Below are 23,959 nucleotides of genomic sequence, written 5' to 3' on the forward strand. Positions count from 1 at the left end.
CTTCCTTCCCTCCCTCCCTCCCTCTCTCTCTCTCTCTTTCTCTCTTTCTTTTCTTCTTTCTTGACAGCATCTCACTCTTGTCACTTAGGCCAGAGTGCATTGGTGCAATCACTGCTCACTGCAACCTTGACCTCCCAGATGTGAGCGATCCTCCCACCTCAGCCTCTCAAGTTGCTAGGACCACGGGCACCTGCTACCATGCCAGGCTAATTTTGTATTTTTTGTAGAGACAAAGTTTATTCATATTGGCCAGGCTGGTCTCAAACTTCTGGGACTCAGGCAATCCTCCTGCCTCGGCCTCCTGAGTAGCTGGGACTACTGGTGCATGCCACCATGCCAGGCTAATTTTGTATTTTTTGTAGAGACGAGGTCTTGCCATGTTACCCAGGCTGATCTTGAACTCCTGGGCTCAAGCAATTTGCTTGCCTTGGCCTCCCAAAGAGCTGGGATTACAGTCATGAGCCACCGTGCCCAGCCGCTATGTTATTTTCATCTTAGTTCTCAATGAGGAAACCAAAGCAGAGCTGGATTCAGGGGTCAGAGTCCATGGGTCACCGTCTATTAATGGAGCTCTTAACTCTTGATTCCTGGTTCAAAGTGTTTTTTTTCCTTAACTATTGATTTGGTGTCAAATTTTCTTCTTTTAACTGGTTCCAAATTTATTCTCTCCGTAGCCAGAGCTCCTTGAAACTTTTGCTGCTGTTAAATCCAGACTTCTTTTCTTTTTCAGAGTTTCATGGCTGTGAAGCCAGGTCATCACAAGGCATGACTGTAATTATGAAATAGGGTGTGATAGTCATCAGGTCCCACTTTTTAGTGGGATCTTTTAGACATTGCTACATAAGTGACTTTTCCATGGCATAGCCAAAGTCTACCGGCCACAGACTGAATTCAAAACAAAGTAACTCCAAACTGATAAGTTGACACGTTTCCTAGAGAAGGGCCTTGTCCATGTACACTGCTCATAAACCTTGTGTTTGAGGTTTACTGGTTCCATTTAGCTGTGACGTTTGACTTTCTTTCATTGAAGGTTGCCTTTACTTGGTGTTGGGTGGAGCACATCGTGAAGGCTTAGATGTGGGCCCTGAGGTCCCACCCCAAGCTCCGATACATTCCCTTAACCCCAGAGCTGTTCTTAGGACAGGAGGATGCCCGGTCTCTCTTTCAGCCAATCCTGCTCCGATGCCAACCTTTTCCTACAGTCCTTCTTCTTCTTTAATTTTTAGGGTGGAGTATCTCTGTTTTTCCAAACCTTCACTTTATTTGAACCCCTTTTATCCCTGCCTTTTTATATTTCAAGCATTTGTGTCTGTGATAAGACTAAAGACTCCTCTAAAGTAGTCTCCTCCATACGGCTGCTATTTTGTTTTTGTTTTTTAATGTATAAAGGAATGTTTTCCCCCATGTTGGGGATGCTCTGTTACTGTTGTCCTTCTGTTTCTCTGTTGGTAAGATCTGTTCGTACCTCTTTTCTCCACTTCTTCCCATGCAGGGCTGCAGACTCCTATTCCAGAGGTCATTGTTGATGTGGAATCCATGGACATCTTCCCAGTGGGCTGGTGTGAAGCCAATTCTTACCCTTTGACTACACCACACAAAACAGTCTGTAAGTGGTTCCCAGTTGAGGGGGGTGGTGGATGACACCGGTAATCTTCGTGAGTAAATCGACAGCTTCATAAAGAAATTATAACCACGTTCTAAAGAACAAATAAGATTTTTGATTTTCCACTGAGAACCCATGTTTTCGTGATCTCATTTAATCTTTAAGTGTTTGTATGAAGTGCTATCACAGGTTGACAAACTTTAACAGTGAGGGACAGTTGAAAGTCACAGAGAGGCGGAGAAAAAATACCTGAAACATCACTCTCAGTTTTTTATCCAATTCATTGTTTCGATGTGAAAAAAATAAGTTAGATACTATATTATCGTGTTATCATTTATTTAAAAGTACTGATTTTTCTCATGTAGCTTCTCCTAACAGAATCATAATTGGTTCCAATAATTTACTGACATTCTTATAAACACTTAGCCAGGCTAGGCACAGTGCCTCATTCCTGTAATCTCAGCACTTTGGGAGGCTAAGGCAGGAGAATGCTTGAGCCCAGGATTTTGAGACCAGCCTGGGCAACATAGTGAGATACTGTATATACATGAGAAAAGAAGTACATATATAAGGAAATTAGTCCATCAGGGTGGCACATGTCTCCAGCTACTCTGGAGGCTGAGGTAGGAGGGTTGCCTGAGCCCAGGAGGTCAGCGCTGCAGTGAGCAAAGATAGCATCCAAGCACCAGTAGACTCCAGCGTGGGTGACAGAGTGAGATTCTGTCTCAAAAAATAAATAAACAGTCTACTCTTAACAGTAACTAATAGCTGATATTTCAGCTGTACTTTATAAAGCGTATTACCACACATCTCTTTGGTTACAGAAATACCAAATAACCAATATTAACAGTTAAACAACCCAGCAGTATGCCCATTCATACATGTGTGCACACACACGCATGCACATTTAAATACATGCAACAATTTTGTTTTTTAGACAGAGTTTCGCTCTTGTTGCCCAGGCTGAAGCGCGATGGCCCGATCTCGGCTCTCTGCAACCTTCCACCTCCCGGGTTCAAGTGATTCTCCTGCCTCAGCCTCCCGAGTAGCTGAGATAACAGGCATGCGCCACCATGCCCAGCTAATTTTATATTTTTGGTAGAGACGGGGTTTCACCATGTTGGTCAGGCTGGTCTCTAACTCCTGACCTCAAGTGATCTGCCTGCCTTGGCCTCCCAAAATGCTGGGATTACACTGTGGCCGTGCCTGGCCAACCGTGTGTTTTAACATATTATTGTAGGTTATTATCACAAAATGGTACCATTTAAAAATCTTCTAGCCTAATAAATCATTGCACTTATTATTCTACCCTAATGCATATCAGAAGGGTTATTTAAAATGACGAGTCCTTAGAGATTACAGGTTTAACTGTTAAAGAGATTCCGTCTCTGTCATTTTCTTGGTGGAATTTAGGCACCAACTTAACTTCTTCCTAACAGCCTGTTCTGTGGCCACTTCTGAAGACTCTCACAACATTGCTGGAAACACAGTTCCGTCGCATAGCTGACTTCACGTTCCCCAGTGGCAACAGAGTTTCAGGGCTCCTTTAGTTAGCATTATTAAGAGCACCAGAGGACATTATGTGTGTGAAACAAGCAGGTAGTTCACATTAGAGACAGCTGGATTCTGTGGGATTCTCCTTTTCCTAAACCATCCTGCTCAATGGATCTGATTCAGTTGGAGTAATAGTTTCCCCTTACTTAAAAATATTTCTAAAACGTTGAGTGTACAACAATTATTTTAATCTCGAGGACATTCTTTTCCCCGTCTCTTAAAATGATGCAGATTCTGGCCAGGCATGGTGGCTCACGTCTCTAATCCCAGCACATTGGGAGGCCGAGGCAGGTGGATCACCTGAGGTCAGGAGCTCGAGACCAGCCCGGCCAACATGGCACAACCCCATCTCTACTAAAAATACAAAAAATTAACCAGGCATCGTGGTACATGCCTGTCATTCCGGCTACTCGGAGGGCTGAGGCACGAGAATCGCTTGAATCTGGGAGGCAGAGGTTGCAGTGAACTGAGATCACGCCACTGCATTCCAGCCTGGGCGACAGAGTGATACTCCGCTCTGTCTCAAAAAAAAAAAAAAAAAAAAAGTGCTGCAGATTCTGACCTTGCTCAGCCAGCATGGCCAATAGGTTCTCCCCAACCTGAGTGTTGTCCTGGGGTTGGGGTTCCAATCCCCTTTGTCCTTGCTGTCCCTCAAACAGAACCTGATGTCCTAGATCCTCTTCCTCCCCCCTTCACATGGATGTGGGAGGGTGCAAGTGCTTTGGGGTTTTCTGTAGCACAATCACGTACAGGTTAAGGTAAATGCTGTAAAGTTTCCTCGTTCCTTAGGATTTTGGATCTGTCTGTTGTGCTTGGCTCTTTCCCAGGGGGTCAGGCGTCCGCACCCCATTAACAAAGACCAGGGGAGACAAGTATTCCAAACTCACTTTTCACCTGACAGACCCTTAGTGTGGACCTTTTTATAGTAATAACTGGAGTTGAATGTCCAATAGTCAAGAGTAGGTGGGATCTTATTGAGTATTTTTCTTATTTATTCTTGCTTGCATTTCTTGCACATACATTTTGCTTTAAAGAGGCAAACTCCAACTCCAGACCTGCCAGACTCTAGCAGCTTTAGAAGTTTTGTTGGAATTAATGTATGCTTATGTTGGAAGATGTAGGAGTATCTGAGCCAAAATTAGTAGATGCCAAAAGCTTTGGTCTATTTTTGTTAAGGTGATCCGAATCAGTTATAAATATAAACTGGAAATGTTCTTATCCAAATAAATCACTATTTGCTCATTTATGTCAATGTTTGACCAGGCCTATTTGTGAGCTCCTGGTTCTCCTTTTGTGAATAACATGTTTGAGTTGACATGCATGCCTCTGACAGCACTTCGGGAGAGTGCTGTGATGGTCACATGATTTGCTTCATCACAATTTTTCTCGGAAAAAAATCATTCTGGATAATTGCTTGCAACAATTGATCTGAATGTGTGTGCTTATGTGAGATACAGCAGGTGTACTCTTTTGCTTTCTTAGATGCACATTTAAAAATGAAGTAGCTAGTGTAATGATCAGATTACATGAACTAAGTTGTACTAAGATCTGACATCTGGTGAGTTAACGTCTGTCCTATGCTAGAAGAAACTGATAGGAAATTGTGGCGTGAGTGACATAACTTTTCAACATTTAAATTACTACTTTAAAATGGGTACCTTTTTACTTTATAATCTATTTTTAAAAATGGACTTGCCCCACTAACAAAGCTGACTTTCTTTTTTCCCCTTTGCCTTTTCTACAGCACAAAAGAAGAGAAAGATTGCAGTCGTGCAACCAGAGAAACAGTACGTGCTTTTTTCCTCCCCGACTGTACTGTATACCGATAAACTGTAGTGTCTTTATGGAGGATGGGAAGCATGGCTGTTTTTATTGGTGTTATCTAGCAAATAGCACCCAAGTAGAGGTAGCAGTAAAACTTAGTGGCTGTTATTTGTTGTGTACCCGTTATGTGCAGGACACAGTGCCTTCTCCCCAGCGCACTCACAGTCCAGATTCCCATGGCTCACTTTTTATTCCACTTCGACGTACCTGGGGAGGGCCCTGACCTACACACTGAGAGAAATGGCTGTCTGTGCTCGCAGTTCTCAGCGTCTGCAGGGGCCCCACGTGGCAGGTGCAGTTTCAACTCGCAGCCCCTCACCACACTCAGAATGCTGCTGCTTACTCACCTCTCCTAGAGTAGCCCGGGTTTGGGAGTCAGAAAACTTCAGTCCAACCCCAGCTCTGCTGAGTGAACCTGAGCAAGTAGCACTGGTTCTCTCCCTTTCAGTGCTCTGGTTTATAAAATATGATTTGGGATACTGAGGAAGATTAAATTAGATTCCATTTGAAAAAAAGTGTAGGCCTTAAGTTGTAGGCTGAACAAATACAGATTATGCCCTGTCTCCCATTTCAATTGTGATGTCCTATGGAAAGAGGGTGTCCCGCATTTCAGTTGTGACTTTATGTGGAAAGAGGGTGTTGGCAAAGTGTGTCCAGGCAGGCAGTGTGTTTTTGGAAAGTTGTGACTGCTAGTAACATTTGTAGACACTGAAAAGTATTTAAAATAATGCTAAAATGTGCATTCCATGCCAAGTGATTCTGCTTCCTTAAGTAAATAAAAATACACTGGTGGAAAGACAGCTGAAAACAGCGTTTTTCATGTGCAGTAGTCGAGTTTGAATTTAAATAAAATGAAATTGAACTGTAACTGCACTATTTGAATGAGAAGAACAGTTCTGTAGGTGTTTTTTTGTGGGTTTGCTTCTAAATGCAGTGTGTGCGGCTCATAACCAGACTCCATGTTATCCACCTGATGTTGAAGTAGAGAGATTTCATAACACACCTGTGACTGAATCCAGACTTGAATCCTTCACTCCTAAATGCGCAGCCCATGGATTAACGATTCTTACCTTTCCCGTGTGTCGGTACCTTAGAGAGCTTGGAGCACACGGATTGCTGGGCCCCATCCTCAAAATTTCTGATTCAGAATGTCTGAGATGGGGCCCAAGAATCTGCATTTCTAACAAGTTCACAGGCAGTGTCAATGCTGTGGGTCTGGGGGCCCCTCTTGGAGAACAACTGCATAGATGGCCTTGCTACGATCTCTTGTAAAGGTTGACCTTGAGCTTAAGGAGCTTTTCAACCATGTGGTTTCTATGCCACCAACCTAGACACCACTGTGAAACCTAGTGCGCCTCTTTTCCCCTAAGGCTGCATTTTAAAACACCTATTTATTCAGCAGCATTTTTACTGAACTATAACAGAACTCTGTCGTGGACTAAGCCTGTATTGCATTTGAAGGCTCGCCAGTTTATAGATTTTCTTTTAGGGTCTTATTTTTAGTGTGGCCATGACTCACAGGGGCCCGGAGGTCAGAAATCAAAGGTTAGTGGAAAGTGGTTTTCAATTAGACATCGAAGTGGAAAAGTCTGACTTTAATCCAATGTAAGATAACGTTTCTTCATGTTTAAAATATAATTGAAGGCAGTATTACAATTCCATAGCAGGAGACAAGGCCAGAAGCAACCTGGGAGAAACTCACTGCTCAGTGCCAGCCGCTCAGGGGCAGATGTCTCAGGCTTTCCAGGGCCATCCAAAGAATTGGACAACTACTTTTCTGAAATGCTGTTTTCATCTGGTCTTACTGGCATTGCTCCCATGCACACATTCTATTCTATGGTCCTCTTATCTGAGATTTCTGGAAGAGTCCTTTTAAATTGTGATAAGACTTTGGAATGTAGTAGTTCCTTCTAAAGCTTGCAGTCCCTGATCGTTTTATTTTCTGTGTTGACAGATTGCCGCCCACAGTGCCTGTTAAGAAAATACCTCATGACCTTTGTTTATTCCCTCACCTGGACGCCACAGGTAATCGGTCCCATTTAGGGGTCTCTGTGCCTTCCCAAGTGCAGCCGGGAGCAGAGACATGTACATGTTTCTAGGTCACTGTGAATACATCTCAGCGTTGAGCCTGTTCCGTTTTTCTCCATTGCCACTCATGAACGGATACCTACTTTTCAAAAAGAAAAATTTCTAAGCTAAATTCTCTGTGCCTCTTCTTTTCTTTTCTGCTTTTTGGCCAGTAGTTCTAGATAGCTCTAGTCTACAGAAAAACGGTTTATGTGTGACTTGCAAATTAGGAGCCAAATTAGGGCTGTGTATCATGGGGAAAAGGAAAGTGTTGAAAATATCATCTCATTAGGCAATTTCTTTTTCGACATTTTATTTCGGTTCCACTTGCATTTTTCCACTTACTGTTAGTATTTAAGTCGCCTCTGGCTTTTGAATTGTTCCTTAAAACCCTCTAACGAGCTGGTTGTGAACAATATATGTTTTTTAATGTGTAAAGTCTTACATCCTACAATAACCTTTGGAAATACGTTTGTGAGCTGCCCTCTGACCATGAAGTCTGGTAATAGACACGTTTGCACTTTGTCATACTTGATTAAAAAGTCTATTCTCTAAGCCAAAATGAAACCTGCTCTGAATTCCAGGATTAAAACCAACATGTCATGGAAGAATCCTACTAGGAGATTATCTTGGTAGTAAAGAGCTGTTTTATAAGTAGATTTAACTAAAATTTTGTTTTTCTACAGGCCTGGTAATCTAAAGGCAGAGTAATCCTACCAAAAAATTTCCATGTAAATTCTGCTGTGGACTTCATTATTTTGACTGTTTTATATAATTCAAACTTTAGAATGGTTTTAAAAGAACCTTGCCAGCTACACTTTCATAGTCTATAATTGTAATTTTACTCCTTTTCTTTTATATCCAGAAGAATAACATGTCTGCCTCCTACCTCTGCTGGTTCTTAGTTGAAGTCTTTATGAGAACAAGCCTTCCTAGACTGTTAAATTACCATCCCAAATTAATAGCAGTGGTTTTGCAGAAATTCCACTGTGAGTGTTGCTTCGCTTGGCGCTTGGGTAGAGTCAGGGTGGGGGCGGTGACTCCCTTAGCCAGAAGTGAAACCTCGTTCTACATTTATAGACATTAAGAAACTTTAGGCCTGGCATGGTGGCTCATGCCTATAATTCCAGCACTTTGGAAGGCTGAAGCAGGCAGATTCCTTGAGCTCAGGAGTTCGAGACCAGTCTGGCCAACGTGGTGAGACCTCATTTCTACTAAAAAATACAAAAATTAGCCAGGCATGGTGGCACGTGCCTGTAATCTCAGCTACTCAGGAGTCTAAGGCAGGAGAATCGCTTGAACCCAGGAGGTGGAGATTGCAGTGAGCCAAGATTGTACCACTGCACTCCAGCCTGGGCAACAAAGTGAGACCCTGTCTCAAAACCAAAACAAAAAAAACAGTTTCTTTTTTTTTGAGAAAGAGTTTTTCTCTTTTCACCCAGGATGGATTACAGGCACATAGTCCCATGCCCGGCTAATTTTTGTATTTTCAGTAGAAATGAGGTCTCACCGTGTTGGCCAGGCTGATCTGGAACTCCTGACCTCAGGTGATCCACCCGCCTCAGCCCCCCAAAGTGCCGGGATTACAGGCGTGAGCCACCACCTGTAAGAAAGAAACTTTAGATTGAGGTCTTATCATTTAATTATTCTGCTTGCCCATGGCATTGGAGACAGCAAGATCAGCAGCTCTCCCTGTTCCCTTTCTGAGTTGAAAGAAGAATATGGGTCATGTACACTTAAGCTGCAGTGAGGTCTACGTCACCTTCATCAAATTGGCAGGATGGAGAAGTGCAACAGGAACCAGTGTTGGGGTGGGTGTGGGACTATAGGAGCCCTTCCATGGTGCTAACAAGAGTGTCAGTTGGGGTAGTCACTGTGAAGAACAGTGTGGCCATGTCTAGTAAAACTGAAGATACAGATACACAGAGGTGGCCTAGCCAGCCCACTCTTCTTATGCACCTGCAAGACTCTCTTGCCCACATGTAGAAGTTTTTCACAATCGTATTCATGAAAGCACTGTTGACAGTCCTGAGAAAGTAGAAACAACTAAATATCCATCAGTAAGAGACTAGACAGCTAAATGATACTGTATTAATTCAACAGAGTCAAATAAGTAAAAAAATGAATGAACTTTCTAGATCCGCATTTACCAACTTGGCTATATCTCAGAAACTTCTTGTGAAGCAAACAAACAAAATCTCGCAGGAAATCATTTATGGAATATGTTTAAATATCATGTATTGTCATGCTTCTGTCTGTGGTGAAGCTGACACACTTGTGTGGCATGATGGACACCAGATTCAGGGTTGTGGTGACTTCTAGGGGTGCAGGTTAGGGGGGTCACTGGGGTGGGTGACACACAGGATTTCACTGTGTAGTCAATGTTTTTGTCCTTGAACTATATAATGATTCTGGAGTGGTCATTGTCTTAGCTTTCGTGTCTTTTTGTGTGTCTTGAATACTGCATCATAAACAGAAAAGTTTGTTTATATGGCAGAAAGTATGATTCAGAATTTCTAAGGTATCATTAAGGATATAAAATGTTGCTTGTAGGCACATGCATGCTTCTGTGTGTGGTGAAGCTGACACACTTGTGTGGCATGAGGAACACCAGATTCATGCAATCTGGAAAAATTAACCAGAATTTCTAAGGTATCATTAAGGATATAAAACGTCCTGCTATTAGGACACAGCACCTCTTTCTCAAAAGAAGAAAATCATCTGTTTTTCTCTGCTCCTCTGTCACAATTTTCAACCAGAGTGCGGCTTCCTAATTACAGTTCTAACGACACTGGCCGTCACGGTTGTTGTGTTCATTTTGGGTTCCATTGCTTTTATTATGCCTGACTCCCGATCAGCCATGACCTCGGATAGCTCTGTGTGCTCCTTTTCCCTGACCATGTGGATGAAGCAAGGGTCTCGGGGCCCCCTAGGGTCTGGGGCTGTGGTCCTAAGCATGGGCTGTGTTGCTCTCCCCTGCAGGAACCGTCAACGGGAAATACTGCTGTCCTCAGCTCTTCATCAACCACAGGTGTTTCTCAGGCCCTTACCTGAACAAAGGAAGGATCGCAGAGCTACCTCAGTCGGTGGGACCGGGCAAATGCGTGCTGGTTCTTAAAGAGGTAAAGCCCGTGCACAATCACCTTGGCTTATTTTAACAGGATTTTTCAAAAAGCTGTGGGCCCAGTTTCTGAAGGAGGGAACAGACATCGGAAGCAATTCAGTTGGCATTTACGGAGACCTCCTTTCTCTCTGTCCTGGGGGCTGAAGCCAGAGATACACAAACAGAAAAATGATGCTCTGACCCATGAAAGACTCCCCGTCTAGGGGGAGGGGACACACATCTGCCTCCCCTTGAATTAGGGGGAAATGTTGCACTAGATTTGAATGAAGTGCTTTGGAAAGACAGAGGGAAGATTGTGTGTGGATTGAGGGCCTAGGACTGGAGTTGAGGTTTCCAAAGAGGTAAACGCGCCTGGAATGGCACAGAGGACTTCACAAGGCAGCAGAGGGTATTATCACTGAGAATGGTGCTCCTTGGCCAGGTCATGGTGCTGTGCCATCTTTTTGTTTCATCCATCTCTTCCCAGCACCTGGTACGTGCACACGGGAGGTAATGGTAAGTATTTCTATGGTCTCCAGGTACTTTGATGAGGTTTGTGTCATGGGTCACATCCAGGCCCGTCACTTGGAGGCTGTGGCTCCCCATTTGTCCTGCTGCCTTCAGACGACGACCTGCAGAGAGAGGTGAATCCTGAGGATGTTGATGAAGGCTTCTTCTCCGTTGCATTTTTCTAGCATAGCCTCAGACAGTGCTTGGAGACAGATTGGAAATTTGGAATAGTTTCCAAACTCTTCCTGGAACTCTCTCTGCTCTTTTCTTACACATATCAGTGCTTTCTCTGAAGAAAGAAGATACCAAATGGATATTCTCTATTGCCACTGTACCATGATGAATGTTTCCTAAAATTCTGCAGGCACAGCAATCCATTGATCCATTAAACAAATGTTTGTTAGGTAACTTTGAGGAGCCAGGCACCATTGGAAGCACTGGATTGAAAAAGAAATAGACTCTGCCTTTTGCCTGTTGGGGTTTCCTGCTCTTGTTAGGGAGATGATGTAATCCTCAGCTTGATGTACAGTTGGGGGTCTGAGAGAGAGGCAGAAACACAGTGCCGTGGGAACAGAGTGGAGGACAGATATATGGCAAGTAACATTTCATCTGGCTTAGGCAGAGTGCGTAGGATCCTGATTGCACAGTGTGGGCATGGCCACACAGGTGGGCATTCAAGGTGTGTTCCAGAAAGGAAAGTCAGGTATGGCTGGAGCTTAGGAACTTAGGCTGGAGATAAACAGTGGCATAAAAGGATGCATTAGATTTTGAGAAGAAAAACAGGAAGCTGGCCTGCCTTGACGCTTCAGTGTGAGGTTGGATGGAGCAAAGTGGATGGGGCCTGCTTGTGAAAGGCCTTCTCTGGTATTTTAAGTGATTTGGACTTGAATCTATGGATGGAGCACGAGAGCCTCTGTGTGGTTTTTAAATACCATTTCACTTAATGAGAAGGAGACCATTGAAGCAAAGTCAGAGGGCGTTTGCTCTTCCTGGTCATCAGTAGTATTCATAGTTAAAGACCTTTATATTAGAAAAAACATCTGCTTGAGAGAGGAAGTAGGGGTTACAGTTTAGAAGAAACCTGTCAGAAATCGACGAGGCTATTGTTGTGATCATTTATTCGGGAGCATGTAGAATGCTTAGCAGGTGATCCCTGCCACACATGAGTGTCCAGTTGAGTGGGAAAGATGAGTAGGTAAATAGAATGTAGCCACATGGTCCCAGGTTCCTGGCATGCACGCTTTGAGATCACACTGGAGGCATCCACAGTCTGTGGGGACCGTGGAACAGGTGGCCTGCCCCAGGTAGGGAGAGGAGCGGGAACAAGGCTGGGGCATCTGGGGTGCAGGGGATGAAAGAGGGAAGAGGAGAGGATGCTCACAGCACCTGAAATTTGCAGACTGCACAGGATGGACCCAGAAAGGGCCCTTGTTCATGTTTAGAGTCTGTCGCAGGCCTGGTCATTGTACCAGGCCCTTCATACACATCTTCATTTAGCAGCAGAGTGGAGCTGCCTTCCTTGTAACTAGCTCATTTCTGCATTTGGCATCATGTCTTGAAATCAAACAGTACACATCTCACTAAGCATAAGTGGTGAGTAGATTCAATACATGAGAAATTTACAGCTAAAGAAAATGGTGATCGAGTTGGAAGGGCCACACCCTGGGAAGGGCTCCGCAGTGCGGTTAAGTGGCAGGACCGCTAGTTAATGCTAAGTGAATAAATTGGCACACATTGGAGATCCCTATAGATATTAAACTCAATCCAAACAGAAATCAAACCAGGATTTCTGCCACCATAGGAAATAGGACCCTAGAGCGAGAATTGACTTTCTTCTGTCTGCCACAGCTGTCAGTCTGTGAATGGATTTCCACTAGGGCGATGTTGTCTGCCTGTATTTCTGCCTGGTTTTGTTGTGAGTGATAGGATGAGGACACAAAAACACAAAATTACGGAGAGCTGATGGCCTTTTTTGAAGCTGCCTGCAAGCCTGTTTCACATGATATGTTCTGTTGTTGAAATGAGACCTTCCCTTATCTGCCAGCTCTGTTAACAAACAAGATGACCTTAGCTTCAGCCTGTCTTGAGGGGCTGGCTGTTTTACTTCACTAAATGATTTTTTTTAAGTCAAAAGTAGTTACCCCTGGTCAATTCTCCGATAGGTGCCCGCAGCCAAATTTAAAAATGAGGCCAGAGCAGTTTTCTAATGACAGAACTAGTTTTTTGCTGATGTTTGAAAAATGCGTGTGGCAGGAAGAAAGAAAAACAAACAAAAAAATAGGTGAGTGCTTCAGTTCTGTGAGTGCAAGAAAAATGTAAGTTCCACCAAGCTAATGTTTATGCTAATGGTCCTCTTTCAGTACCAGAACCTCTGTAGCTTCAAATTTCATTTTAGTTAAAGAGAACGAGGTAATGGAAGCAAAGACAGAGTGCATTGCTTTTCCTGGCCATCGGTGTTATTAGGAACTTGAACACTTTATGTGTAGGAGATGTGCGGTGAGAGTGGTTTACGCTGACCTGTTCTGCCAGAAATAGACAATGTCTCGGCGGGTGGATGCAGACATGGTCTTTGGCAAGGTTCAATGCAGGCTTCAAAGTCCAGTTCTGGGTTCTATCTGAGTGGACCGCTTTACAAGAGAGGATGAAGTTTCCGGTAAAAGTGGTCTTTAATGCATGGCTCTACTCACTTGATGGGTGTTAGAGCCGAGTGGAGTTTGGAGGGGACCACGAGTGTATCTGGCCTCAATTCGAGGGGGTGCAGTGAGGGGAGGTACGGGGACCTGGGAGAAGCTGGAACCAGAGTCACTCACTGGTCAGGTCCAGATATATCCCATAAGCAAACTCAGAACGAAGCAGGCCTTGGCGTGGAAGGGCACGCCCAGCCGATGACCGCCCCTCACATGCTGGGCCTTTTACAGGATGCCTGTGCCCAGCTGCACGGAGGGTGGAGTTGTTAGGCACAGGCAGTAGTGATGCTGTTTATCCTAAGTCACATGTCCATGCTCAGTAGGGTCATTGTCCATTGGGATCATCTTTTCCTATCTCAAATCCTTCTACGTTATGCCTCCCCGAGAGTACCAGGGTCCCCAGAAGAGAGATAAACTATGGATCTGTGTCATATCAAGAGATTGGTTGCCTCCTATGGCCAAAAGAGTGTTGTCAGCTGTTGTGTTCCTTTGCGTTGCACGAGGTGTTCAGGAAATTTTTGCCTTGTAACGTACATACCGTCTCATGAATCACCAGGCCTGTAGTCCTCACTTTATACACAGTGTGTCAGGCTAGTGTCTGCATGTGAAAGAGAAAGTGAACGAGTGAGCCAGCCTGGGCACAAGAGGCCAACAGGGAGTGGAACATCTAATGTATTTACTTATGCCCGTGGGTCCTGGAGTGACTGTTTCAGCTGCAGACACAGACCCGTGATGAAGGTGAGAGCAGACCAGCCAACCGCTCCTGGCAGAAATGACTCTGAAAACACCCACCTGGGCAGGGCGATGGAGCCTCTGCCTTCACAGGAACTCCAGACATCATGGGGGGTTGGCAGGACAGTGTCCTTGGAGAAAGTCCCAGGGTGGCTCTCGGAGACTTACGGAGCCTCGTGGTTTTCCTTAGAATTTATTTGGCTTAAAATATCAGTATGTAAATGTCAGTGACAGTATGTAACTTCTGTTTTTCAGAAAAAAAGGGAAACATGCCTTTCACGTGGGGCATCTGTGGGTGTCCCTTTGTGGGTTTTCCGCATGAGTTTTGGGGTGCTGAGCAGGCGAGGGCTCTCCGATTGCGTTCGCTCAGCAGCAGACCTGACCTGTCCTGTGTGCTGCTTTTTGGCAGTCCGGGTTCAGGAGCTTAAGAGAGGAACATTTATAGAAAGGAAATCAATGAGCTGTAACTTTCTGTAGAAAGGTAGAAATAGAACACCTGATTTTCTGCTCTCTTTTTTCTTCTTTTGGTGCTTAAATGTTCAGACAAAGCCCGGGAAGCCTGGCACCCAGGACCCTGTGCAATGAGGCGTTTCTCAGGCTTGTTTTTTTGCTCCAGTGTAACTCTCCACCCCGTTCGCCAAGATGCTGGTGAGACCACGGCACTCAGCTGAGGTCGAAAGACTAGGTGTGAAGGCGTAGACCAGCAGACTCAAAGAAATAATGCTGCACCCCTGGACCAGAATGCAGTGTCCCCCGAACCCCCGGCCCTGAGTCAGAGATACCCCACTGCAAATAGTGATGTGACTCCCAACCCCCAAAGGGCTTCAAGTGACTCCGGCTCCTGGTCACCTGCAGTTTTGGATCTTGCAAGTGGGACCTGGCAGTTTGGGATTTGGCCTCCGCTGTTATTTATGGTTTCGATTTCTGCCCTGTGGTTGATTCTTTAAGTGATTTCCCTCTGTCTTTTTGTTTGGGGTGTGTGGCTCTCACATTTGGGGAGTTTGTCGTGTGCTGTTTGAATTTCCCCTTCATTGTGGGGCTCTGAGCATTTGTCCTGGGCTATCACTCTCAGCAACTTGTACCTAAAAACCAGAAAGCTTTCTGGTGGGAACCCTGAAAGTCGGCTGCCCCAAGCAGCCCTCACTGTTCATAAACTTGATGGTAGGAGAAGAGCTTTCATTCTTGGAAGCAGCCATACGTTTCTCGATAGCACCCAGGGGAGGCAGTGTTAAGGGAGTAGGAATGATGGTCTCGTATCGAGGACTTCTCCAAGTGGTATTGGACAGAGGGAATGTCTTACCCAGCTGACCTCGGTGAAGTCGGTGCTCAGAATCAAAGACAGATGCAGACAGGCCTCTGGAAGATACTCTGCTGTGTTTTTGTTGCTGCTGTTTTAAATTTATGCCGAACATTAGTTAACCCACTAAGTATAATGTACCAAGCTTGTGGGCGGGTGTAAACTAACACACTCACATAGTCTGTGGTGCTGAGGGAAGGCTGGCAAAGGAAAAGTGCACACTGTTTTTGCTTGTCAGGCTTTAATTATTTTCCCATAGAGAAGACAAGATAAATTTGATGAACTTTCTTAGCATAGCATAGGATAAGATTTTGCAGCAATGAAAAGCAATAGCAAATGATAACTCCTGAGGCTCCGTTCACGTAGATCATATGGTATCAGATACTTGGAGTGAATTTATTGTTAATTTTTAGATGAACAGAATAATTTTATCTAATTTCAGAACCCATATTGAAATTATTGAACTAATTCAAAAAATATCTATAGGGCACCCTACTCTTGCCAGTTATAGTTCTATCTACCATGGATACAGCAGCAAACAGAATGAAGTCCCTGATTTCCTGCTGCTTATGTCTTAATGGGGGTGGATGGTGAACAAATAAGCCAATTACAGAATAATCCTGTACTAATAGTAAGACAAATTTTCCATGAGAGGCCGGAGAATGAAGGGAGGAAGGTGCTGTGTACAGAGGATACTCGGCAGGGACCTTTCTGATACGGACTTTGGAGTAAAGACCTGGATGGGGAAGGATGGTCTGGAAGGGTTTCCCAGGAAGAACAATCCTAAGAGAAGAACAGAGCAGAGGAAAGGCCTGATCTGACTTGTGATTTAAAGGATTGCCCTGGCTGTTGTTGGGAGGTGAGGCTCTCAGAGGGTGAGGTGGAAGGCGGGGAAGCCCCTGCCAGCAGGGTGAGAATAGAACCAGAGCTGCCCAGTCTTTCGGCCATGTGCCCTCACCAGGCATCTGAGTAAGACAGTTTCATGAACATTGTGGACACAGAAAAGCCCCCATTGGATTGGGTTCCAGAGAGGACTGAAGAAGAGAAAAAGGCGCTGTTGAGCGTAGACTCTTCTTAAGGATTTTACTGTAAAAGAGCTGAGAAATGAGGTGGGGGATGTATTAGTTCGTTCTCACATTGCCGATAAAGACATACCCGAGACTGGGCAATTTATAAAGGAAAAGAAGTTTAATAGATTTAGTTCCACGTGACTGGGGAGGCCTCACAATCATGGTGGAAGGCAAAAGAGACGTCTTACATGGCAGCAGACAAGAGAGAATGGGAGCCAAGCAAAAGGGGAAACTCCTTATAAAACCATCAGACCTCATGAGACTTATTCACTACCACGAGAACATTATGGGGGAAACTGCCCTACAATTCAGTTACCTCCTACAGGGTCCCTCCCACAACACATGGGAATTCAAGATGAGATCTGGGTGGGATCACAGCCAAACCGTATCAGTGGAGGAAGATGAGACACCTAAGGTCCTGTTAGTTCCGGGGGGCGGGGGGCAGTCTCCCTGCTACCCTGTCTGATCAAGAACACAATGGACTGAACTCCAGTGTTTTGCAAAGCACAGTAATTCAGTCTTAACTGTGGCTAGTCATAGTAGCTGTCCACTTTGTTATTTTCATTAGGTAACTATAATACATGACATTGTCATGTGCACAGAAATTACTCAGCTCACAATTCCAAAGTTTTATGGAGAGCTTGTTGAATTTGGAGACGTATAATGTGGCATCGAGAAAAGCCAAGGGAAAAACATTCAATATCAGATGCTTTTTATAATTTAATTGCTGCCTGCTCCCAGCCGAATTGAACTCCAGAAGGCATTTTCTTTTCACAGTCACCAAATGCATCTCGATATGCAGCAAATAACATGTAGCTCTGGGGTTTTCTCAGGAAACCCAATGAAAAGAATCTGTTGAAATTTTATTGTCTGTTGATAAACACTGTGTGCGTTATTGCAGTCTGTTCTAATTAGATTTATTTTTAAACTGAGTTTCTGTAAATTGTACTGACAGTAAACAGTAAAATCAGATGATTATTCTAATACAGAAAACACAAACGCAACAAAACTGCTGGTACCGCCTTGTCATGGCTTTTTAGCACCTTGGCAAGCCACATTCTCTTGGTGGGTAGTTTTGAGGCTCTTGGAACATAGCAAAATGTTACCCAGGCAGAGAAAAGGCAGTCGCCGGGCTGACTGCATAGTGTAAAGTATTTTAAGAGCGAATCCTTAGTTACAACTTGAGAACGCTTTGTTGTTTTCGGAAATAAATCAGGGTGCAAACCAAGCTCGTTACGTTCCAGAACACGACAGACCCGTGAAAACTGCGACATGCATATTCCATCCACATTCTCCCATCTCCTTCCATTTATTTTGTAATAGTCTCCATTAAAAGATAGTGAGCATTTAGGCACTAGTGCCAGTCTCGCATCTCACTCGGGTATATCTCTTGCTTTCTCAATGGTATTTTGCTCTGAAATCCGAAATGTGAGCTCCATGCCTGGCGTGCTCCTTCCAACTTCTGCACCGGGACAGCCTGCAGGAGGCACAGACGCTGCATGCTCTCCCCGTCTTGTTCCTGCTACTGTCACCCAGTGGAGCTTCACAGAGGGTCATTTCATGAAGCTCCACACCTAGGCCTCTGCTTTGCACTCTCACATTCTGTAAGGTCTTTATGCAAATAACAGCAGCCCAGGAATGTGCCAGAACTCGTCAATGTTAATCATTAATGATGATTTACTTTTTGAAAGGTGAGCACCTTAGGGGTCTGAGGTTAGCACCTTAGGGGTCTGAGAAGCTCATTGAGGTTCACAGGAACATATCTCCCCAGGGTCAGCAGTTGGGACTCTCAGAAATGCCTGCTCTTCCTGAGCCCCATGGTAGACACATGCTTGTTTTCTTGGTCTTTGGAGTGAGGGGTGGATGGAGGAAATATGATATTGGATGGTGCTGGATATTCCAGACGCTCTTTGAAAATATTCACATTTCAGAGGGTTGCCCTAGTATTAAATGTCCATGAATTAAGCCTGCAAGAGGAGAGTGTCACACAATTTGTTACCCTCCTTGCAAGCATCTGAGGCCTCTCCAGAAGTCTTGGCATGAGTAGATTGTCTCTGTTTCATTGGTTCCTTATGAAATCTTTAAAAATAGAATGAAATTCTCAGTAGCCTATCCAGCTGAAGAGTAATCCTGTTGAAGTACAATACATTGCTCTTTGGTGAAAATGGTTCAACTTTTCTGCAACTAGAAGAGTTAATGGGAGTCTGCCACCTCCTCTAGAGAGTGGTTCGCACTTTTCTAGCCAGAGAGATTGGATTTTACCACGCTTTTCATCCCGGGATGGTGAAACAACTCGGTGTTAGCCTGGCACGTGTTCTGTCAGACTTAATCATAGTTCTTCACTTAATGTGGGTGTAATGGTGAGCTGTTCCTAAGTGTCAGTGGTGTGGTTTTCAAAGCATTCTTGTGTTAGTAGGAATGAATGCAATTGCAGCTCAGTCTACCTATTTTTTCCCCCAAAAGGTTCTCAGCATGATAATCAACGCGGCCTACAAGCCTGGAAGGGTATTAAGAGAATTACAGCTGGTAGAAGATCCCCACTGGAATTTCCAGGAGGAGACGCTGAAGGCCAAGTAAGTGTTTTCAATTCTGGAAAGCAAGGGTTTTTGTAATACTTCACCTGCTACTTCGAAACTTGCCACTTCTCTTTGTGACACAGCCCTGAGAAATGGAACAAACTGAAGGACGTTCATTCTGTAGTTCTATGGATGACTGTAAATTTATTGGCATTTTTGCCATACAGCGTTGCCTTAGGCCTTAGGATTCCTAAAGTGAAGTAGAGATTTCCTTAACTAATATTTTATTATATTAAACATTCGGCGTAAAAACTTGATATGTTTCAGGACCAATAATAGGTTATTCAAGCAAAAGGGGGAAATTTGTAGAGAGGATATCCCTTGTCATTATTATACTATGTTCACAAACAGCTCTTCATTTTTGATATTATAAAGACTATGCTAAATGCAAATGCTCTCTTTTCTGGCAGTTGGCAGTTCTAACAGATTAAAGGAACCCATGCATGTTTGGTCTGGGTTAAGTAAATGGCAGTGAAATCTGGGTTGACATGGAGTCAAGTGACTTTCTTTTATTTGGAAATAGGCTAATTGGAAAGGTGACATTTTTGCTTTCGTTAAGTTTCTTGACCTCTGAAATTGAGAGCAGGAACCTTATCAATGTACTTGAACTTGGTTATTTAGGTACATAGAAAAAGATCCGTTTCTAAGATAATTTTATGTTGAATAATTGTTTAGAGTGCTTGAGAGGACTTTTAATATTCATCTCTGGGTTTCAAATAGAATAGGTTTTACTAGTTGACTTCTTAATGATTATTGAGATGTAACATTCGAGAAATGATTTTTTTTAAAAGAGGAAACCCGTTTTCAGTGGCTAGAGGATATCTAAGCCTCCTTTAGAGAAGGCACCTGCCCTATGCATAGTGAAAATTGAGAAATATTAAATAATTTGTACGATCAGTACTATTTTCCTCTGTAGTTAATTCATGCTAGTACTGTGAGTAAAGATGTTTAGAGATTGTTTTGTGCCACACTCAACATTCATTGCCAGCAATCCACTTAGCATTCCTGGTGTCATTTTTGAACAACTCTGGGGTTTTAGGTTCGGTAAACGTCACTTATGGTCTAATCATAATCTGCCAAATCACCAAAGTGTAAGAGAATATATGTAGATAAGAAGAGGGTTGGCCGGGCGCGGTGGCTCAAGTCTGTGATCCCAGCACTTTGGGAGGCCGAGACGGGTAGATCACAAGGTCAGGAGATCGAGACCATCCTGGCTAACATGGTGAAATCCCGTCTCTACTCAAAAAAAAAAAAAAAATACAAAAATCTAGCCGGGTGAGGTGGCGGGCACCTGTAGTCCCAGCTACTCGGGAGGCTGAAGCAGGAGAATGGCGTAAACCCAGGAGGCGGAGCTTGCAGTGAGCTGGGATCTGGCCACTGCACTGCAGCCTGGGCGACAGAGCGAGACTCCGTCTCAAGAAGGGGGTTTATTTGCAGAAATGGCAGGCCGATTAAAGATGCTGCTACATTTCATCATTTCCTTCTTTCTCAAAAAATATCTAAGTGAGCTTCACCTGTAACTCAGAGAAAAACATGTCTTTCTAATATTTCATATTTTTCTCCTTATTTAAAGAGATCTTTAGCAGTAGTGGCACATTTTCTTACAAGTTTGTAGAAGTTGTGGGGGCAGAAAACATGAGCAAGTGTTTATAATGGAGAAATCCTTCTTATTTTAAAACTTCGCTGCAAAATTCAATATAGTCCATGTACACCTAATGGACATAGATATAATAAAAGTACAAAAATCTTAGCTCCCATTAAAACCTCCTCTGCCTCCAAATAAGGCAGAAACTCGCTCCCGCTCCACGGTGAGAGGGAGTTCATTTTGCACGTGTTTGCACTCGTTTTCATGTTACCAAGTCGATCAGAGCTTTTTATTAAATCCAGCCCGATACAATCAAAACAGACGTGGTGAAACCCAGCTCTGCTGAATTGTAAAGGCAGCATATTACCTGTTATATCAAATATGACAGAAAGTTCCATAGCAAACTCTTACACAGCAACTTCTAATGAGACAACGTCTGTCTGAGCTGGGTTGCAACTGTGCTAGATCATAGCAGCGTCTCAAAGCAGCTGCTAAGAATGACAGCTTTACAGACAGCGGGAGCTCTCCTGCTCTGGTCCTGTGTGTTGAGTCACCTCTTCCCTTCTGATGTGAAACGACAACTTTTCAGATCTCGACAACTTTGCTATTCTCTTTGGTGCACATGGGAGAAGAGAGCGGTGGCATCTTCCCATTTAACTGAAAGGCAGACGTGTTTTCTGTCATGAATAAATTAACGTACAAGAGTAGAGACCTGCATTCAAGACATTTGGTCCAGGCCAGGCGTGGTGGCTCATGCCTGTAATCCCTGCACTTTGGGAAGCTGAGGCAGCACACGGCTTGAGCCCAGGAGTTCAAGACCAGCCTGGACAACATAGTAAGACCCTGTCTCTACAACAGATAAAATATATATATGTGTATATATATGCCATATATACATACGACATTCAGTCCTCTTGGTTGGTTATGGGAGCTGTTGTACACAGTTCTAAAGACTGTTTTCAGGAAGAGCGGATGTGAGATTATCCGTAGGGCAGTGTGATTGCGCTCCGTTGGCATCTAGGATTTCTGGTTGTTTTTTCCACCTCCTAAGAGTAAAGACCCATTTACTTGAAAGGATGAAGGTGTCTTTGTAAAGGTTTTGACTTGTAAATATAATGAAAACTTACACTATTACCTACGATTGTCTCTGGGTGATTTTTCTTCTATTTATCCAACAACCAGACCTTTTGTAGAAATTATTGCAATATTTGAACTTGTGAGGAGTCTATCATTATTACCCTCAACAGGTATGGAAAAGCAAAAATTTGCTAGCTTTTGGGCCAAGGAAAAAAAATGGCTTCTCATGTAGTTCGTTTCTGTTCTGGAAGAGAACATTTTTTGCTTGCCAATGAATTTAAATATGCTCAATTCACCTACATTATTTTCAATTACAGGAGAAGGAATTTAGGCTGTATTTTAGGAGGATAAGGAAAAAAAAGCCTTCTACCTCTCTGCATCTAGAGACATTTAAATATGTTTTTCAACATGTTACGGAATCTCTTGAGGGAAAATGAAAAGACTGTCTTAACTCTTCTTTGAATGGCGTTTGTGATCATCTTTATAAAAGCCAGGCAGAAGCTTAATAATTTTTCCAGTCCTTTGTTATAGTTATTCAGAATGTTTAAAGAGGAAATATCCTGGTAGGATTTCATGTGAGTTACAGCTCACTGTCACTTATCAGAGGCGAGGAGATAAAGTCAAATCCTCGCTGTTAGGTGCATTGTGCTCAGCTCTGTGGAAATGTTGTGGTTTCATTTTTTTCCTAAGCAGCGGTTAATTTGGTGTGTGTTTTTACTTATTTGACTTTAATTTTTGTCCTTTTACGCAAGCCTGTGTCTTATCAACTGTCACAGGTAACATCTGGCTATAAAGTGATTTATGTCAAAAAAGGATTCCCAAACTGAGAGACTTGACCGAAAAAGGTTTTGTTTGTTCATTCGTTAATTTTGGTTACCTGGCCCAAGCGTATGTAGTTTGCTGTCCTGAAAACGTACGAGGTGAACTTTATGGTTCATAATACGATGGTGCGTCACGTTAAGCAAAGCGATGAACCAGTTTATTCAAAGGGAAGACAGCGTTTCTGTGTGTGTGTGTACCTGAATTCGTCAGATCGCGACATGGCGTGTCTGATTCGAACAGGCCAGCTTAGGACATTCTGAAGGAGCAGTGGTTCCCCCCTGGGATAAACATACACACCCCTGGTATTTGCAGAGTTCCCATTATTTAAAGGCAAGAAGGAAGAAAGACATTTCTGAGGAGTTTGGGTGTCCTAAGACTGAAAACCAGTGACCCCTTCTCCCGACCCTGGCATCCAGTGACCAAGAATGAGACCAATGAAGTGAAAGCTTTGATCTGAAGGAAGTGAGAACCGTACCTCACTATTGCTGATGAGAACAGAGGCTTCCCACAGCCTGCAAAGCCTCCCTATTTCTGCGGTTCTCAGAGTCACCGTTTCCTTTCTCTTTTAATTCTTCCTTCAGCATTCGAGGGTGTGAATAGGGCTTGAAGAACCAGAACCTCGTCCCCTGCTCCCACACCCCTATCACTGCCCGACAAGATTTGGTTAAAAGTTCTCACAAGGGTGATTTTGAGGGCGAATGATGGAACTTAGACCATAGCGACATTCTGCTTGGGCTCTGCTGGTGGTTATAAACTGATGGTTACACCAGTGTTGGCTTCTTCACTCTGTTTTTGTTTTTGACTCAAAATCCGTTTTGATTTTTCTCCACTTTCAACTTTGAACTACCATATTAGTCCATTTTCTTGCCACTGGGTAATTTATAAGGAAAAAAGGGTTAAATGGACTGACAGTTCCACATGGCTGGGGAGGCCTCATAATCACGGCGGAAGGTGAAAGGCACATCTCACGTGATGGCAGACAAGAGAAGAGAATGAGAATCAGGCAAAAGGGCCTTCCCCTTATAAAACCACCAGATCTCGTGAGACTTACTCACTACCACGGGAAACGTGTGGGGGAAACTGCCCCATACTGCCTCCCACAACACATGAGAATTATGGGAGCTACAATTCAAGATGAGATTTGGGTGGGGACACAGCCAAACCATATCAGCTACTGAAGGAGAGGAGATGATTTTTTCGGCATTCTTACCATTCCATCTTCCTCTGTCTTTCTCCACCCCTGCCATGTGCACTTGGACGTGGAACGAAATCCCTACTTTGGCTGATGGGGAGGAAGTGGAAGGCCACACACACTTTATATTGATATTGGTGAGGAAAGACTTTGCCTCCGCTCTCTTAGGTACTGGGAGCCTGAAAATTAAACTGACCAAAGACAGGTGAGTGAGAGGAGAAACAGCCTGCTTACGTGTGTAACGCTCATACCGAGGGAGT

General features: G+C 43.8%; 1 protein-coding gene across 1 annotated transcript in view; it reads left to right on the forward strand.

Moving 5' to 3' along the window:
- SFMBT2 (Scm-like with four mbt domains 2) overlaps positions 1 to 23,959 on the forward strand; it is a 264,497-nt gene that overhangs the window by 208,317 nt on the left and 32,221 nt on the right. The window contains exons 11-15 of the mRNA XM_011974950.1: positions 1,493 to 1,606; positions 4,902 to 4,944; positions 6,936 to 7,006; positions 10,031 to 10,170; positions 18,911 to 19,020. Of these exons, the coding sequence (XP_011830340.1) occupies positions 1,493 to 1,606; positions 4,902 to 4,944; positions 6,936 to 7,006; positions 10,031 to 10,170; positions 18,911 to 19,020 (478 nt within the window). The remainder of the gene's footprint in view (positions 1 to 1,492; positions 1,607 to 4,901; positions 4,945 to 6,935; positions 7,007 to 10,030; positions 10,171 to 18,910; positions 19,021 to 23,959) is intronic.

Source organism: Mandrillus leucophaeus, unplaced genomic scaffold (assembly GCF_000951045.1).
Source record: "Mandrillus leucophaeus isolate KB7577 unplaced genomic scaffold, Mleu.le_1.0 Scaffold15, whole genome shotgun sequence".
Lineage (NCBI taxonomy): Eukaryota > Metazoa > Chordata > Mammalia > Primates > Cercopithecidae > Mandrillus > Mandrillus leucophaeus.